The sequence below is a fragment of the Ursus americanus genome, chromosome 4 (genome assembly GCF_024610735.1).
Source record: "Ursus americanus isolate L20-20 chromosome 4, mUrsAme1.1.p, whole genome shotgun sequence".
In the NCBI taxonomy this organism is placed as follows: Eukaryota; Metazoa; Chordata; class Mammalia; order Carnivora; family Ursidae; genus Ursus; species Ursus americanus.
The window spans coordinates 11474596-11494897 of NC_142130.1; the positions used below are offsets into that span (position 1 = coordinate 11474596).

General features: G+C 37.3%; 1 protein-coding gene across 1 annotated transcript in view; it reads right to left on the reverse strand.

Moving 5' to 3' along the window:
* SPATA16 (spermatogenesis associated 16) overlaps window positions 1–20302 on the reverse strand; it is a 225223-nt gene that overhangs the window by 61400 nt on the left and 143521 nt on the right. Inside the window, exon 4 of the mRNA XM_045788744.2 lies at window positions 17881–17965. Within this exon, the coding sequence (XP_045644700.2) occupies window positions 17881–17965 (85 nt within the window). The remainder of the gene's footprint in view (window positions 1–17880; window positions 17966–20302) is intronic.

Consider the following 20302-nt stretch of genomic DNA (forward strand, 5'->3'; position numbering starts at 1 on the left):
AAGTCTCTTCAACAAATGGTGTTGGGAAAACTGGACAGCAACAAAATGAAACTGGACCACTTTCTTACACCATACACAAAAATAAACTCAACGGGGATTAAACACCTAAATGTGAGACCTGAAACCATAAAACCCCTTCGAGAGAGCACAGGCAGTAATCTTTTGACATGGGCTATAGCAACTTCTTCTAGATAGGTCTCCTGAGGCAAGGGAAACAAAAGCAAAAATCAACTATTGGGACTTCATCAAGATAAAAAGCTTCTGTACAGTGAAGGAAACAGTCAACAAAACCGAAAGGCAACCTATGGAATGGGAGAAGATACTTGCAAATGACATATCTGGTAAAAGGTTAATATCCAAAATATATAAAGACCTGATACAACTCAATACACAAAACCCAAATAATCCAATTAAAAATGGGCAGAAGACAAGAACAGGCATTTCTACAAAGAAGACATGTAGATGGCCAACAGACACATGAAAAGATGCTCAACATCACTTACCACCAGGGAAATGCAAATCAAAACTACAATGAGATATCACCTCACACCTGTCAGAACGGCTAAAATCAATAATATAAGAAACAATAGCTGTTGGTGAGAATGTGGAAAAACGGGAACCCTTTTGCCCTGCTTGTGGGAATGCAAACTGGTGCAGCCACTGTGGAAAATATTATGGAGAGTCCTCAAAAATTAAAAATAGAACTACCCTATGATCCAGCAATCACACTACTAGGTATTTATGCAAAGAATACAAAAATACTGATTCAAAGGGATACATGCACCCTGATGTTTATAGCAGCATTATTTACAATAGCCAAAAAATGGAAGCAGCCCAAATGTCCATTGACTGATGAATGGTTAAGAAGAGGTGGTATAAATATACAATGGAATTTTATTCAGGCATAAAAAAGAATGAAATCTTGCCATTTGCAATGACATGGATGGAGCTAGAGAGTATTATGCTAAGAGAAATGAGTCAGAGAAAAACATTTCATTCATGTGTGGAATTTAAGAAACAAACTAGCAAAGGGAAATAAAAGAGAGAGAGAGGCAAACAATGAAACAGACTCCTAACTATAAGAGAACAAACTGATGGTTACCAGAAGGGAGTAGGTGGAAAGGATGGGTTAGATAGGTGACGGGGACTAAGGAGTGCACCTGTTGTGATGAGCACTAGGTGATGATGGAATTGTTAGATCACTATATTGTACACTTGAAACTAATATTACATTGTATGTTAACTAACTGGAACGTAAATAAAAACTAAAAAAGTAAGCTGTACTAAAAGTAAAGGTAGATTTCAAATGATACTTTTTAATTTGACAAAAATTTTCTGCAGTTGAGTTATTCTTTCCCTATGTGAGTTTCTCTGGTGTCAATAAATGTTTCACGTGCACAAAGAATATGGAAAACAGTCAGTCCACATGTCCTGTTGGTAAGTGTACATTGCTGTTAATTATGCTTTCTCTGTTGCTACATACAAAAAGAGCTTTGAAATTAGGTGTTTACATTTGGGGCTTCTAATAACTCTCTATTGTTGTCCTCACATTTACCAAGTGTTAAATCTTATAGTTACATAAACCAAGAATGAATGTGGGCAGCTCACTTCCTCTACAAACAGTAACTTATAATAATTTCTCCTTATTCTTTAGCTAAGCAAAAAGAGCCATTTGCTATCTCAGAAATCAATTTGCCCAGGATAATTTTATAACAAGGGACATGATGGGGGAGACAGGGAAAGAGAGACACTCCATCAAGAGTAAAGGAAAAGTCATCAAACTAGAGGGAAAAGATGACTAGCAAAAAAGAAACAAACAAAATTCACTCTCTCTTCTAAATTCAAGAAGGTTGCTTCTTCCTAGTAAATTTTTAAGAGCACTCAGGGTGCCTAGGATAAATCTGGCAGAAACTACAAATCGCAAACATTTTCAGGATGATGGGATTATGAAATTTTCCCCCCTACTTTTTTTCTGGAGGATTTGGACAAACTGCAACCTTTTAACTATGTGTCCAGTGATAGTGGTTCAGTAGCAGAAATCTTGTTAGTTCTAATTAGAGAATGTGATCAAATTATTATAGATTATTATCAAATTATTCCTTTAATGTTTCCAACATCAGGGTTGACCATAATTGCAGTAAATTGCTTTACTTATAAGATTATATCTGGAAGGAACCTTGGGAATTTTCCAGCCCAATTCACTGAATTGGAGATGAATTAAGTGACTTGAAGAGGCTTAAGTGACTTTTTTCAGGATGAACAGCTTTTTAATTTTATAGAATTTAGAATCAGGGTTTCAAATATTATATTTCACTTTCTCCTCAAAAATTACGGTTTTGCCTCCTGGGTTTTTCTCTCCTGTTTAAAAACAGTCATAATAAACATTAGTTTAAATTCTAAATTGTTTAATATGCTTTAGTTTTGCAGTATATGTGAGTGCTATAGAATTTTAGAACATATACATGTATGTGTCCTGGGCATGCGGTTGGCATTTTTCAGACCCCCTTGCAGTTAAGTGTAGCCATGTGGCTCTGCGTGGATCAATGGAACATAAGTGGGAATGATACTCTTTCTAGGCCGGGCCCATAAAACTCTGCCTCATATAATCCTCCATTTTCTTTCTCTATCAGCTTCCTGAAGATGGAGCTACATGGTGGAAGAACTATGGGTTCTCATTATTGCTGATTTGTGGAGAACCAATCTCCTGAACTCCCACATTGAACTACAGCGTGAGTGAGAAAATGACTACTATTGTTTAAAATTACAGAAATGTTGGGAGTTGTTTGTTGTAACAGTTAGTCGATCCTAATTCACAAACAATAATAAAAGAAAATTTAAATCTCTTTCATAACCTATTTTTTTCTACTAAGCTTTATGTATTATTTAAAATGTAGACAAAAAACATGGTATTTTAGGAGAGAAAATAACTTTTCACTTAGTAGTGTGAGAAATGCTTTTTTATATCCTACTTCCTTTAATCCTCATAAAGTCCATCTAAGTAGGTATTACTAGTGAATAAATATTATGATTATATTATTTTCAGAGTTAGCATTAGACGCACAGGAAGCAGGGCTCTACTTGTAAGCTATAAATAATTGAGATGGGAATCTTTAGTCTTTAGTGGCTAATACGGTTCTTTGTTATCATATTAATAATGATGTAATTTTGAATGATGACTAGAATTTTCTAGAAAATGGAAAAAGAAAATTTTTGTGACCAACAATTTTCAAATTCAACCCTTTGAATATATGAGTTCAATTTGAAAGATTCCAATTTTCTTGAAATTTAGAATTAAGTTAAAGAGCAAATTTATCTAAAGAGCAAAATATCTTACCTTGAGACTTCCTTATAAACCTATTCACTATATCACTTATGCAATAGCCAAGATGGACATTTTTATGATGATTTTATTAATATGATGGTTTGTCAGAATAAAATATGTAATAATTGATTGTTTGCCCCTGCCTGGATGATCAGCATTTTAATGCTGAAATATTACCTGTATTTATGGGAGTTCTTTTATTAAACAACCTTCACTGTGAGTTCTGTATTTTTGCAATATAAGGGAATATTTGGCAGCTTTGCCATTACATTTATCAGTCCAGTGATGTGAAAGTTATGTTTTCATGCAATTTAAATCAAGATATTTAAATTTTTATTTGCAGTATGTGGAAATGAGCAAAGATTGTACGAAAAGGTTACTTGTACCAAGGTGAGCAAATTTTTATATAACTGTTATGAATTCTCTACTTTGCATTCCATCTTGTTTAAAAATAGCCACAATAAATATCATTTTAAGTTCAAGGCATTTACTTTTACTTTAGTTTTGCAGTGTATGTGTATACACTGTATATATATATATATATATATATATATATATATATACACATACATACATATATATACACACACACACACTATATATATATATATATATATATATATATATATATATATATATATATATATCCATATATATATATTGTGTGGGGGTGGTGGGTGTGTGTGTATACTGCTGTCCACTATCCGGTCTGGTTAGGGTTAGAGTTAAGATTTTGATTATATATGACGCTTCCATTAGTTGAATAACTTCAGCATTTAATGCCTAAAATTTAATCTGTATTAATTTTTAATCATATTTGGTAGCAAAATTTTATTTCTATGCCCCTTTAGCACAGAACTAAAGAGATGAAAGGAATCGAAGATATTATTTTAAAATCACTCAACTTTATAACCAAGGAAACTGAGGCTTGTTGAGTTCTGGTGACTTAGGTTACACAAAATGAGAGAAGGAAGCAGGACAATAATGCAAGTTTCTCCAAAACCAATGCTTTCTTTTCCACCCGGTGACTTCTCATCCTTCTAGTTAGATTGCAAATCCCTAGAAGTATAAGATCAAGTTTTACTTTATTTTTTCTTTTTCCATGATTATCTTATTCCTGTCTTCAAAGACAGTAAGAACTGGACTCTAACAGAGAAACAAATAGACCACACCAAACGTAAAGCAGGTCAAGATCCTCTTCACAACAATAACTCTAACACAAAACAGAATATTCATTCTTCACACCTACTGGCCACAATAAGACTGCTTTGCCTACCAGCCCCTCATTAGATTTAAGGAATGCTCTCAAGAAGCATGCCTGTCTCAAAGAGAAACGTTTACAAAAATTAAATGAAAGGCTTCTTGATAAAGCAACTTAAATAATAATGTGCTTGGGTTGGTCTAGCTTATTTAATGGCAAAGCACATATAATTTATAAATAGAATTTAAAGTACATTCTTGTTCTAAAGATCCTGAATAATTTTCTGTTTGCACATTAGAGAAATACCAGCTGATAGAAACTCAGAGTTACAAGTGTGGGTTTCAGCAGCCTCCAGACTCTTTAGGATGCCACAGAGCTTTTATTCTTGATGACTTAAAATGAATCACCAAAAGGTATCACAGGAATAAATAGCTACATTACCTGTAATTATTTCATAAGCTCAAATGGGTATTACTAATGGGCTTTAGCCTCTATGTTCAGTGGTAAATGTCAACACAGTTTGGGACCCTTTTTTGTCATTGTGCATTTCTTCTCTGTACTTAGTTTAATTATATGAAGGTAGATATTCCTTTCCCTAACTGTATATTGTTTTCTGATTGTATTTCTTGGCTGGTGGTTTTAGATTGGGCTTGCTGGTGCACAAAGCTGATTAATGGCAGAGTTGGGACAAGAATCTGGTGACCTGGTTCCTAGACGTGTACTGCTTTTTCCACCAAGCAGTTATTTTATCTCTTAGGCTACTATGCAAGACACCTTTGAGTGGAAAAGTCTAGGATGCCCTTGAAAAACTGTATTTTGGAGAATTTGAAGGAATCCAAATATGTTTAATTTGGAGACAAGACATAAGTTGCAGGGACTAACTTTCTGTCATCAGAGAGCAAGCTACTGTTGTAGACTTCATTTAATCCACTGATAAATCTGTAACACTCATTTAATCAATTACATGAGGGTGCCTGGGCATTGGCTAAGTGCTATAGATACATTATTCTCTTTACTTGTTAAGGCAACACTGGAAAACAGGCATTATCCCATTTTAAAGATTAGGAAAACTCAGTCTTTATATGATACAATATGCAGTACTTCACATGGTTACTTTGTGACAGAGCTAGGATTCAAGTCACTTCTATCTCAGTCAGAGCCTCTTGCTCTGAGCCATTTATGGTGTGCAGACTCACAAATGAGGTTTATAGCTTCCATAAAGCTTAGGAGGGCAGAAGTGCAATCCTTAGCAGGAGGAAAAATGTTCTAATAGAGCCTTCCAGTGAGGAAGCTATTCATCCTGGAAGCTAGTAGCTCCATGGCCCTGGTGGTACACAGACCCAAGGAGGGATGATGGTCTATCTGGGGATCCAGTAAAAGGAACTGTGTGTTGTGCCAAAAAATGTCTTTATAGTGCTATAGTCTATTACTCAAAGCTTGTCTTTAGTATACTCCTACAGCCCCATAATTTCTTTACTCCATCAAGTTTCAGCTTTGCCCCAGCAACCAGACACCTCTTCTTCTTTTTTCTTATTTCTTTCATTTGTCTGTAATTATTCTCTTTCAAGCTATCACTCCCTCGTGGAGGATTTTTATTTTTTAGGAGGTAAGAGATTGCAGAAGAATGCTATTATGGGGCAGGTATCCTTCTATATGCAATTTTTCATCATCAAGAGGTCTCAGAAGGGGCATAATTGCCTCTGTGAAAAATGTGATGGACCTGTCAAATATATATCCAAGCATTTATTATGTATATATACACACACACACTGTATGACAATGGCAAACTACAACTTCAAGTGATATTAGACGAAATGAAATGAAGTGCTATCTTTAAGAGACCTGTCACTATACTTCCAAGTTATGTATGTATCTAGTCTCCAACTTTATCACTGATTTGTCTTTCATACAGAATGTTAAAGCAAGCCAACCCCCACCTGATGAAGAATAAAGAAAAATGAAGACTTGCCATGGTAATTATGGTGTTTTGCATCTCTTTAGGTTTGGGCTTGAAATAGTCCTCCCAAGGTTTTCTGGGGGCTATTGTTCCTCATAGGCTGTTGACTCCTGCTGTAGACCGCAGTATATAAAATAGCACTTTTGCTGTCTTAGATAGAAATAGGTCAGTTTAACAGTTATTTTAGGATCCTAAAAAAAAAAAGTAAATCATGCCACTTGTTGAAGACAGACATATAAAATGCTGGGGCCTCATTATCTAGAAGAGGGCAGATTAGAAAATATGAAAAAGAAATGAAAAAGAAAATGATTCAACCAGAAATTATAGTACAGGTAGAGCATGCAGTCTTCAAAAATTAGTGAGGAAAATACAATTGTGTTAATTCCAGAAAAGAGGAAAATTCATTTTTAATTGGTGTGGAATGCCATCAAAAAGATGGCTGAATATAAATAAAAACATTAAAAGCTTTGAGCTTTACAGATTATTTTATACTTGGGCGCACACAGCTTAAAAAATTTCATGATTTCATGGAATAGTTATTCTGCATCTCCAGCTGCTAAAAAAATGACCTCAATTTCTCTGCAAGCTTGTAAATCAATAACCCATAAAAATCTATGGGGAATATAAGATAACTATAAAAATCTCTAAATTTGGTTTGGATCATAACAATTTTTGATTTTTAGATGCAAACCAAACAAAGAAGGAATCAACATGTTCACAAATTTAAACTGGAAAGCAAAGTCTCTTAAGTAAACAAAATAACCTCATGACAACTTAGCAAAATAATGCAGGACTCCTGGGAACCAAATAGCTATCCCTAAATTTGTTCAAGTAAAAGAAGGCCCAAACTGCCTTAAATCCATGAAACCCATATCATTCTCAAATGAGAGAAAATGAAAAGAAATTTAGAGGTTACTTCTTTCTCTGTTAAGGACTGTCAGAAACCCAAAAAGCTTTTTAGGATGGAAAAAGAGAAAAGGAAAAGCTAACTATTGAAATGGTGTGAGTTTCCTCCATTACCCACTGATACTTCTACAGAACCAAACAGACACCATTAAAAAAATGATATAAATATATATGATTATATATATTTATATATATATGATTATATATATATATTTCTGAAGATGAGTACTAGGTAAATATTTTCGTAGGAGTGGCTGAGGATTACTTTTCTTATTTGATGTGATGCTCCTATTTTCTAATGAGTTTGAATTATCAACTAGCATATAGGTGGCTGATATACAAGTGACATATGCTGTCCCCCTGCAGGGCCCATTCTGAGGCACTGCCCCAAATTCTTTTTTTTTTTTTTTTTTTAAGATTTTATTTATTTATTTGACAGAGAGAGAGAGAGACAGCCAGCGAGAGAGGGAACACAAGCAGGGGCAGTGGGAGAGGAAGAAGCAGGCTCCCAGCAGAGGAGCCTGATGTGGGGCTCGATCCCAGGACTCTGGGATCACGCCCTGAGCCAAAGGCAGACGTTTAATGACTGAGCCACCCAGGTGCCCCTGCCCCCAAATTCTTATATGATCTGAATGCCTGGCATTGTTTTCACAGGGGATAGAGCTGTGTATTTCTCAGTGGCAATTAGGGCTTCAAAAGCAGACAACCTCTGACAAGGTTGCACTCTGACGCAGATTCACACTGAGGTGAGGTAACTGAATATATGACACATTTTTGAAAGAAGGCTGTGGCTCTTGGCTTGTATAGGTGGTGTGAGGAACAGCGACGGCTTGGGGAGAAGAGAGGAGGGGGCGTGTAAAAAGCAACCTCACCTACTTGACAGTCTGGCCAAATCAATGTCACTAAATATATATAATAGTACTGAAATGTACACATGATCTCATTATGTGTATGGTTCAGATTCTTTCCTCCATTCCTCCCTCCTTTGCTTCCTTTCTTCCTTCCTAATGCCTGGGACACCCACAGAACATCAATGGAAGAACTACACTAAACTATACAAACAGAAAATAATGTCACGGTCACTATCTTCTTCACAGGAACACTCAACCTTAGATCAAATACATGTCTCAATTACATCTTTCATTTAAAAGTGAACCTCTCCTACCGGCATACTACCTCAAATAGCATCAAAGCAAAGTGAAACGCAGGCAGCATTTAACAACGCTGGTAACCATGGAAACATATCATTAAAGAATATATAAACAGGAATGAATAATTAGATGAGAAATTCATTTCTACATTTATCTTTTTCCAAGACCCAGGAAAAGAAGCTCTCTTTTACCTATCATCTCAATTTGGACACTTCCTCTTTAGCCTGTCTTATAACTGAAAAATATGAGAATTCATAAAATGAGAATCTTAATATTGCCTATTAATGGACAAATCTCTTTGTAGGCAAGTGACTAAAACTGATTGCAATGCCCATTGTGGTCTAGACGTAAAACTGAATGCAGGAAGGAATCCTGAGGCAGCCAAAGAGTTTGCTTTGGGCATGGGAAGTGGGCAGGAAAATCTGACTTACATCATGGTGAGAAGAGGAGAGCAGTTAACCTTTAAAAAGAGGAAGTACAGGCTGCCTCACTTACTAGAGGCTTCTATATCGTGGCACAGAGGGGAGAATCTGGGGCTTAGGGATTTTTTCTGCGCAGGTACTCTGACACTCTACCTTTGCACCTAGCAAAGCGCTAGATAAACTCTAAGGTAGGCTAAGTTGGTCATGAATTTAAAAGTTTATAAATGGCCTTAAAAACCATCTAGCTCAGGGTTGTGTGTCAGAATCACTTCGTTGGGGGGCAGTAGACAAAGACAGTTTTTGGAACCTCACCCAACTCTGGGAATCTAATATTTTAAATATTTTCCCAAGTGATTTTGATGCAGTTGGTCACTAGACCAGTGTTTGAGAACCACTGACCTAGGCCAACTTTGTCATCAAACAGTAGCAGAAACTAAAGTCCAGAGCAGGGGCACCTGGGTGGCACAGTGGTTAAGCATCTGCTTTCGGCTCAGGGCGTGATCCCGGCGTTATGGGATCGAGCCCCACATCAGGCTCCTCCCCTATTAGCCTGCTTCTTCCTCTCCCACTCCCCCTGCTTGTGTTCCCTCTCTCTCTGGCTGTCTCTATCTCTATCTCTGTTGAATAAATAAATAACATCTTAAAAAAAAAAAAAAGTCCAGAGCAGTTGTGGTAAACCAGCAGATTGAGTTAATGGTCTCAATTTCCCCCCTCCCTATAACAATATCACATCCATGCCTTTGTCATGGCTTTTCAGTGAACAGAAGAATTTTAACCCGTGTCCTGGGCCTTGATTATATACGGCTTGCTTTGTCTAATGGAATATTAAACAGCATGGTATGAGCAGAGACTTGAAATGTGCATATATAGTTTTGCTTTCTCTCTTAGAATTCTTCACTTTGCCATAAGATAAACAGACATCAGGTAGCCATTGGTCAAAGGAGGATGAGAGACATGTGTATCATTCTTGAGCTTCTCTGCAACTTGGAGCTAAGCCTTGTCAAGGCCATCCAAGACCAGCCTAGATCAGCCAAATCATGACTGATAAGCCAATCTGCTTATTATTTTGATAAGCCACTGAATTTAAGAGTGATTTGTTACATATCCAGATTGTAGCAGTGGCTGACTAATACAGAAATGAAGTGACCTATCCAAAACTGAATTGTAGCATTGGAACTAGAAGGTACAGCTTGTCAATCTTAGGCCTGACTTCTTTCTACTGCTCTATAGTGTCTGTTTTCTTTTGTTTTCTTTCCTTTCTGAGTTAAGTACATATATCCACTACCTCCCTAGAGTCCCTCTGCTCAGCCTACATTCCCTATATTCAGAACATTCTGTCACCTTTCCTTATCAGGGCTTACCTTTCCTTCCATCTTATTCCTTCAGGATTCTGCTTTTATGTTTCCAAAGGGACTAAGAAGTCTCAAAATAATTTTCCCAGTTGTGTTGAGGAGTCACCCGTTAATGAGTTAAACACTTACAGATAAAATTTCTTCGGCATAGGATGTGGGATTGATAAGAGACTCAGTGCCAAATGGTGGGAATTTAAGCATGACACATGACAGTTGATAGGAAAAATATTTTTAGGTGAGTGAGTTTGGTGCTTCTTAAATTATATCTAAACTAAATACAATAAAGTTTGGGTTACTTTCAGACACTCCTTGTCCAAATATTTTATAAACTGTATGCCCAATGGGGCCAAATAAATAAATAAATCGATTATAAACAAAGGCCATTAGGAGAAATGCTCATTCGGCATTTTTATTTTGCTCCTTTTTGTGGAAACATTTTTCACATGGAAGCAAATCTTTAGAGAGAACACATTTTTCTTCTCCAGAATATGTAGGTGTTTTATTAAAATAATAAAAAAATTTCTGATTCTTTGACCTTACTTTGCCTGTAATTTCATGTTGAAGATTTTATTTTTATTCTGAGGTTGAGATATCATAAATCTGTATCATGTAAATGACTAATATTGGGATAATTTTGCAATATCAGGAAGAAAAACAAAGAACTGGAGTGAAAAAGTTAGTCTCCATTATCGATATAAGGGATCAAATAACATTCAGTGCTAAGTTATCTGTATCATTCTCTGGTTAGGGCAGAGAAATCCATTAGCTTGCTGCTGTCTTGATTGCTATGTTTGAAAGAAGCAGCTAATAGATAAGACCTTAGAATTTGCATGGAGACATCATGAGCACAGAAACCCATGAGACAAAAGACTATGGGAAATCTGTAACCTTTTCCAAATACTCTGATAAATTCCAAACTCAACTAAAGCACTGAGTTGTACACATTTGTGAAGTTAAAACAAACACACACACACACACACACACACACACACACATACACACATATATACACACACACACAGAAATACTTGTTGAATTTATATAAACACATGTTTGCTTAAATTTGTTTAAATAACAAAAAACTATTCCAAAATATTCTTGACATTATTGGTTTGAGTTTCATGTAAAATAGTATTTAATTTGGTTAATTGAATTTAACAAATACGTATTGAATTCCTGTTTGCAATGCATTTCGATAGTACTGTGGAAGAAAAACAGATTAAGAAGTGGTGTCTAATTTAAGTACCAGATGTTTTTCTTGTTAATAAATATTTTGTGCTAGAATAAGTGTTTCTTGAAGACAGGACAATATCTATTTTGTTCACTGCTGTATTTCTAATGCATAGCATAGTGCCTAACACACAGTCACTAATAATTGATCAATAAATTTTTCCTGAATGAGTATGAATGACAAATACAATTTGAAACTAAAGAAGAAAAGTACCCACTAATTTAAGAGTAGTCTGCATACACTGGATTGGAAAGGTTTCACATTTGAATGACTATAGTGCAGTTTAAGGAGGAACTATATGACATGAACGCTCTGGGTATTTGTTTTTGCTTTGAGTTTTGGAAGCGACAAATGTCTCCCATTAGGCCCAATACCAAAAAGAAAAAGAGCTGTTGAAAAGAGAAGGAGTACACAAGAGACTTAATCTGTGGTCTGTTGAACCCCTGAATGCCATGCAAGTGTTTTAGGGCCCACAGACTGTGCACTATCTTCCTCAAGCATATGGTAGGGGAAAATCTTTTGTATCTCAGTGCAGCCAGTTCCTGATTTTGTCCTTTGAGAGTAGACTAATTTCACCAAAGAAAAATTGCTTGTTGGTGAGCCCTCTTTGGAAGCCATTTAGGCCATTGATATCTTTAAGATGGTGAACATGCAATGCCAAGTACGAGTTGAATTGGATGGGAAGTCTTGGTATTCTCTGCACAGATGGAGGATCTGTGAAGTTGGCACTGCCTCAGCCTTTGCTGCTTCACTAAGGAAAGATGCTCCACATGTCAGGCTTTCTACAGGGGCCTGTGTTGGTGTCAACAGCCCCTCCAACAATCCCAAAAGAGGTCTTCCAATTGCTGTGAAAGTCTTCAACTTCCTCAGAGCCAAGAGCTCAAATCAGTGCCTTTTCAGTAGATCTTTGTCAAGATACAAGAACACACCATGAGGCTCTTTCTTAATAGAGCAGTTTGTTGGCAATTCAGAGAAGAAATTTAGAAGTGATTTAGTTTGATTAAGTCTTGAAAATTTTTTAAGAGAAAGGAAAACTCCTTCTTAGAACAGATTGATAGTGAGAAGTTCATTCCAGGACTAGCTTTATAATGGCTGATATCTTAGTCACATAAATGAAGCAATTCTTTTGATAAAAATGCTGAATTTACTTTTAGAGGTGCTGCTGAAAATCTATGAGCTTTTTTCTTTCTTTCTTTCTTTTTTTTTGGTCAAGCTGCTACTCTAAATGAGGTTGCTGGAGTCAAATAACAATATAAGTTTTCTAATACTGGAGATGAGACTGAGTTACTGGGAGTTTCTAGGGACAAAAATCAACAGACACTTGGCAAATGGCTTTATCTTTTATGAAGATCACTTTTTGTTCAGATGGCTTTAAAATTGAAACAAATTGCTGATATAGATAACTTTGATGATATAGACTTAACAAAGATAATCTCATTGACTTGAGAACAAAGGAAGTGATGTAATGTGAATTTTGGTTATTGTTGATGCCTGCCTATCCGTATGAGATCTTGTGAGCTACAGGAGCTCTGATTCCGTTTGCTGTTAAAAAACTGTGAATCAGGGTTGTACCTCTTATTGCTATTAAAACGAAACATTGACATTGATGGGATGTCAAATATATTTCAATTTCTTATTCCAGAAAAATTGCATAACCTTTCGTAAGAGTGATAAAACTATAATTCTTTGTATTCTATGTGTAGGAGTTCCAATGCAATGAGATAAATAGTAAGCCCATTTTTGTGTGTGTGTATATGTTTATGAGTATTATTTCTAGGTGGATGCTTGTAAATGCAATCAGATTCTTGGTGGGCTTTGTGACTCAAAAAAGAAAGAAAGAAATTTAAAAAAGAACAATTAAGGTGAAGAGTGAGCTGATCAAGCAGCTTGCCCCTGTTTAGTGGGGCTCCTTTGCACTTGTTTTGTGGGACTTCTGCAGCAAAATTAGCTGTTATCATCTTTTCTCACTCCATTTTGCTGAGCAGTGCAGACCGGAGTTGCTTCTGTTACTCACACTGCAGGAGAGAAAGCCACACACCAGACAATCCATGTGGCTGACAGCATGGCTGAAAGGGAAGGTGGGAAACCAGGAAAGGGAAACAGGAGTGGAGGTCATTTGTTTCCCGATGCTATTAAATCCAGCCCTGGATCTAAGGGGAAGGGGGCTTAGGAGGTGGACTATAGTTTACTGTAAAAATCTTCTTGAAATAATATTATAACTTTAGGAGCAATGTATAAATACAGAGTGGTCACTGCTTCAAAATAGCTAATTCTAAGCCTGATTAGGAATTTTCCGTTGTGTTAATTAGCTCAGAATTGTGATGAGGTCTTAAGGTGTTTGAGAAAAGGAGAGTGGCTGGTGATAGGAGACTGGGTATCAGGTTGCAGAAGCATGCATGCAAGTACAGTTGTGACAAGTTATCTCCAGCCCTCTCTAGCTCTGAAGAGGTGATGCTATTATGAGTAACATGTGCAAACACTTTTATTCAGAGTGATATACTCCAGTGTGAGCTGTCATGTAGTGCAGAGTTTTATGCCTTTTTTTCTTGCTGGGTTGATGATATGAAAACTGTTCCTAATACAATTGAAAAGTGTTCTTGAGCTTACCAAAGTAAAGGTCCATTCTTTTGTATCCAAGAATTTGTATGAGTATGTGTAGACTGGCTCTCAAATTTTTACATCCCCCAATTTTCCATTTCTGGTTTAAGACCTCTAAGAAGAACAACTGACCAGAGTGATAGGTATTTTATGTGGTTGAAAGGAAGATGTACAATAACTTCATCACATACAAAGGTAGTATTTAAGCCTTAATGGATGTCTAAGAATGTATATGCAGGTACAGTTTCTAGTCTGTGATGTTTGGGGGCATTCATATATTCAACATTCTTAAGTTCAATTGCCATGGTAGATTGGGTGGTAGAGCATCACTGTCTTTAAAGATGGCATGGACTAGGTACTCTCTGGCAATGTCTAAAAGCCCCTTTTGATTTAGGACAGAACAAATTTTAAGGAGGAAGATATATACATTTAAATGAAGACCAGGGAGGGGTGCCTGGGTGGCTCAGTCCTTAAGCGGCTGCCTTTGGCCCAGGGCGTGATTCCAGGGTCCTGAGATCGAGCGCCTCATCGGGCTCACTGCTCTGCTGGGAGCCTGCTTCTTCCTCTCCCACTCCCCCTGCTTGTGTTCCCTCTCTCACTGGCTGTCTCTCTCTGTCAAATAAATAAACAAAATCTTTAAAAAAAAAATGAAGATCAGGGAGAAGCAGGCTAGCCTAAGGAAGTATGTAACTGGTGAGACTGGTGTGGTGTGCTAATGTTGCGGCTAGTTAGAGGGGTTTAGTTTATAGAATTTATCTGCAGGATGAAATTTCTAATTATGTTACTTCTTTTTATCTTAATGTGTGACATCATTTTTGGATGTGCTTAAAATATTAGATTTCAGTGCTAAAATGAACTTTAAGAATAGAGCTTCTCAAAAACTTTCTGCTAGTCATTTCTTATTTTCTAGTTGAAGTTCCTCTAGAGACTAATTTGCCTTAGGTTAGATAACTATTTGGTGTTAGATCTTGGGCCGAATCAGACCTGACTTCCAAACGAGGGCTCTTTTCCCATATGCCAAGTTGCTTCAAATTAAAAGAGGAAAAGAATAACTCAACACCCCCAAAATGAATAATCCAATTAAAAATGGGCAGAAGACATGAATAGACATTTTCCCAAAGAAGACATACAGATGGCCAACAGACATATGAAAAGATGCTCAATATCACTTATTGTCAGAAAACGCAAATCAAAGCTACAATGAGATATCACCTCACACCTGTCAGAATGGCTAAAATCAATAACACGAGAAGCAAAAGGTGTTGGTGAGAATGTGGAAAAAGGGGAACCCTTTTGCACTGTTGGTGGGAATGCAAACTGGTGTAGCCACTGTAGAAAACAGTATGGAGTTTCTTAAAAAAATTAAAAATAAAACTGTGCTATGATCCAACAATCACACTAGATACTTACTACCCAAAGAATACAAAAATACTGATTCAAAGGGATACATGCACCCCAATGATTATAGCAGCATTATCTACAATAGCCAAATTATGGAAACAGCCCAAGTGTCCGCTGACTGATTAAAGGATAAAAAAGAGGTGGTACATATATACAATGGAATATTATTCAGCCATAAAATAATAAAATCTTGCCATTTGCAATGACATGGATGGAACTAGAGAGTATAATGCCAAGCAAAATAAGTCATTCAAAGACAAATACTATAGAATTTCACTCATATGTGGAATTCAAGAAACAAAACAAACAAGCAAAGAAAAAAAAGAGAGAAAGAGAGAGGCAAACCAAGAACCATACTCAAATATAGAGAATACACTGATGGCTACCAGAAGGGAGGTGGGTGGGGACATGGGTTAAATAGGTGATGGGGATTAAAAAATAATAAAAAATAAAGAGAAAAAGAGAGTACAAAGAGAAATATGTTTTTCTTATCTTTTATTAATACAGAAGAGTTAAATAATAGTATTTGTTTTCCTCCTTTTTGTATAGCAAACATGCATGTATTGGTAAATGGAGATTATTTACCTACTTTGAGGTAAATAAGAATGGGGATATTAGTGTTATTTGAAAGCTAAAGGAAAGAGAAAAAAAATTATTTACAGTAAATCTTAACCAGTTGCACCAACACTGGATCTATTTTTTCCTAGTTTGATGTAGAAAACACAGTAAATACTCAATATTTATTTGTTTGGTGAATGAATAAATTAAATCAAACATTCATTTGGGACCTATTATATGCCAAGCTTGCTGAATATTATATCTAATCCTTGAGATTCAATTCCTTTCCCACTTCTCTCCAAAAGCTTCTGAAATCCTTTAATAAAAAGTCTTCCTTTATTGTATCTATAGCTCATATTATTTGCTTTTTTTTTTACATCTAGCAATTCTTTACAACTATTTAATTACATAACTATAAGTGACTGCTACTACTTTGCATGTTCCAGATTCCCTTAGGAAAGTTTTAAACTTATCATCAAATTAATAAATTTTTTTGAGATTAAAATTTTGTTCACTAGAAGGTCAATTTTTTTTTTCAAATAATCACAGGTCTCAAGTATAGTAGGACTAATGCAAACATTTATTTTTTTTATTGTAGGTAAATTGAGCTCCAAATATTTAGATGGAACCATATAAGTTATTGAGCTTTTTATATGATAAACTTAGTACTTTACTGTCTAATAAAGATAACACATGATATAAAGACAGAAAACTGGGGGCCAAGACACAGTAGTGAAAATATGGGAAAAATCAGGAAGCATCAAAAGATTATTGATGATTATTTATCAGTTTCATATTTGTGTTTTAGCAGATCTTATTCTAGTTGGTTTGAAAGGTTCATATTAAATTAAATTAAATCATCTTGAAGCATGAGGAATAAAAGGCCCCACACAGTCCGGAGAGGAGAAGATATGAAGGAGGCACTTGGCTTTTGTAATTTATTTTCAAATATTTGAAAAAAATTTTATTTGGAAATGGGTTTCCTTTTGGTCCCTGTTGCCCTACTGGGAACATCTGGATTGAAGTTCTAAGGTAGTAGAAATTTACTTTACATGAGGAAAACAGTTTAATAATTCGCAAATTGGATGTTGTTTCTTGGAGTTAAATGAGCTTTTCATTTTCAATCTATTTCAGCAGAAAGTTAGTGACAATTTGCTGAGAGCAGATAGGAAATGAATAGACTTGTGTATTGTGAAGGAGAGTGAACCCAGTAAATTCTAAATTCTCTTTGTAATTCTAAGAAATTATGACTCTCTTATTGAGATCTAATTGACCTTTGATATGACTTATTGCTGCCATTTTGAATAATAAATGAGAAAAAAAGATCTGCAGTTTGTTTTAGTTAGGTGTTCCAAACACTAAATATTACCCAACAAATACAACTGATCTTTGCATTCTTTCTTTATATGTAATTAGTATTACTCCTAGCGTATGCTTTTACAGGTCTTAGATCAAGAAGAATCTATGAAAATACAATGTTCGTATTTTAAAGGACCATGTCATTATAGCAGCACGCTTGGGAAAATAGTTCCTGGGATGTCTAAAATTTATATTGGGTTATAAAACTGAAGTATGGGCCAAGGGCTAACAATCTTGAATTCTGCCCTTAAAATTAGTCACAGAAAATCTACTTCATTATAAATACATTATTACTGAGTAGTGTCCTTCTGATTGATATGGCCAGAGCTATCTTTTTCAGCAGTCTTTTAAGCACCAGTCCTTCATTTTGGTTCTAAAAATGAGATGGACTCCTCCTCCCTCATTGGGACATCAATTTTTACCTGCCAATACAGTTTGATGAGCTTGCTTATACACTGTTCACTTCCTCCACAGAGCCAGAACATGTAGTCAGCAATCATGGCGCTCCTAAGAACAAGGACAATTAAAAACAAAACAAAACAAAACACGAATTTATAGGGCAGAAGGAAAACCATACAGGTAGTATATATATATACTGAGGAAGAAGATTTTGTAATATATAAATTTGACTAGTTTAATACTAAGCAAAGCCCAGGCACATTTTAGACTGTAGAAAGTAGGGTTGTTTTTGTTTTCTGTTGTTTTTCTTTTAATCTAAACTAAAACTTTAAGAGAGGCAGCCAGCCATTTGTCTTCTAGATGTTTTTTTCTGCTTGTACAGTATAAGAATACTTGAAGACTATGAAGGAATGCATTGTTCTGGTTGGCCCTTATTAAGCTTCAGAACGTTTATAGAGCAACACATATTTTATGGACTCTAAAATGCCTTCAAACCTAGCATAGCATATAGAGCTAACTATTGTACTGCTATTTAAGCGTATCTGACTTCACCTGAATTAAAGATTATTCACCTCTGATTAAATTGGCCTCCTTAAAAGTAAAAATAAAAAATTTCCAGGGGCTCCGGAGCCATCGGAGGGAGCCGGAGCGCTTCTCCTGAGTTGACGATCGCTCAGTGGTGGCCTAACATGCAGAAGTGAGTGAGTGGTGAAAAGCAGCAGAGCTGATGGGTCATGAAGACGTAAGTGCATTTGAAGGCTCTCACACCCTTTACTCCAGGGAGTTAAGATGGCGGAGGAGTAGGAGACACCGTTTTCAGCCGGTCCCCTGAGTCGAGCTGGATAGGTACCAGACCAGCCTAAACAACCACGGGACCAGCCTGAGATTCAGGAAGATGCATCTACATCTCTACAAATGAACATCTCCAGCGCTGAGTATTGAGGTACAAAGCGGGGAGCCATGAAACCGCGCACAGATATCGGAAGATAAACGGAAGGGGGAGGGAGCCGCCGCGATTGGGCGCCGGGAAGCGGCAGCCACTTGCACGGGGGAGCGGGCGGGCTCGTGGTCGGCACCCGCAAATCAGCAGACTGAGACCGTGAGCCAGGTGCACGCGCGCCACCAGGCATCTCGCGGAACACCGGAATCCCGGTGCGTTCACTGGATCCAGACTGAGACCGGGAGCTTCCGGAGCGCCCGTGGGGCGGCTGGCGGCGTTAGAAACACAAAGGACAGAGACGCGCCGGCCCTGGAAGTGAGGGCTGGGATGCCGGGTGTGGGGCGCACATCCCGGGACGCTGCAGGGTTGATTAGCACCAACAGTAGCAGAGTTAAAGTGGCCAGAACATTAGTAGAGAATGGGCCGCAATCCCTCTGTTCCGAGACAGAGGCTGAAATTCGGCCGCTGCTGCTCTGACTCTCAGAAGAGGCACAGCAAACCGCCAGGGAAAGCCGCCAGAGAACAAAAGCCTGGAAATACCGGCTCAGGGAGTGCCCATCCCCATCCCCCCTCGCAGGGGACGCGGAGACTCTACCCAAACAGGGCTGCCTGAGTATCGGCACGGCAGGCCCCTCCCCCAGAAGGCAGGCTGAAAAATCAAGAAGCCCACAACCTGGGCGCCGGGGTGGCGCAGTCATTGAGCACCTGTCTTCGGCTTAGGGCGTGATCCCGGCATTCGGGAAAGGAGTCCTTCATCGGGCTCCTCCGCTGGGAGCCTGCTTCTTCCTCTCCCACTCCCCTGCTTCTGTTCCCTCTCTCGCTGGTTGGCTGCCACATAAATAAATAAATAAAATCTTTAAAGAAGAAGCCCACATCCCTAAGATCCCTATAAAACAAGGGGAACGGCCTGGGACCCAGTCAATAATTTGGGCTCTGGACAACCCCGCAACCTCTCCTCATCAGAATGACAAGAAGGAGAAGCCCCCCCCAGCAAAGAAAAGACAGTGAGTCTGTGGCCTCTGCCACAGAAATAATGGACATGGATGTAACCAAATTATCAGAAATGGAATTCAGAGTAACGATGGTCAAAATGATGAGTAGAATTGAAAAAACTATTAACGAAAAGGTTACTGAGAATATAGAATCCCTAAGGACAGAAATGAGAACGAATCTGACAGAAATTAAAAATTCTATGAGCCAAATGCAGGCAAAACTAGAGGCTCTGACGGCCAGGGTCGCAGAAGCAGAGGAACGGGTTAGTGAATTGGAGGATGGGTTAATAGAGGAAAAAATGAAAATAGAAGATGGTCTTAAAAAAATCCATGCCCACGAATGTAGGTTACGGGAGATTACTGACTCAATGAAACGATCCAATATTAGAATCATCGGCATCCCCAAGGGGGTGGAGAAAAACAGAGGTCTAGAAGAGATATTTGAACAAATTGTAGCTGAAAACTTCCCTAATCTAGCGAGGGAAACAAACATTCGTGTCTAAGAGGCAGAGA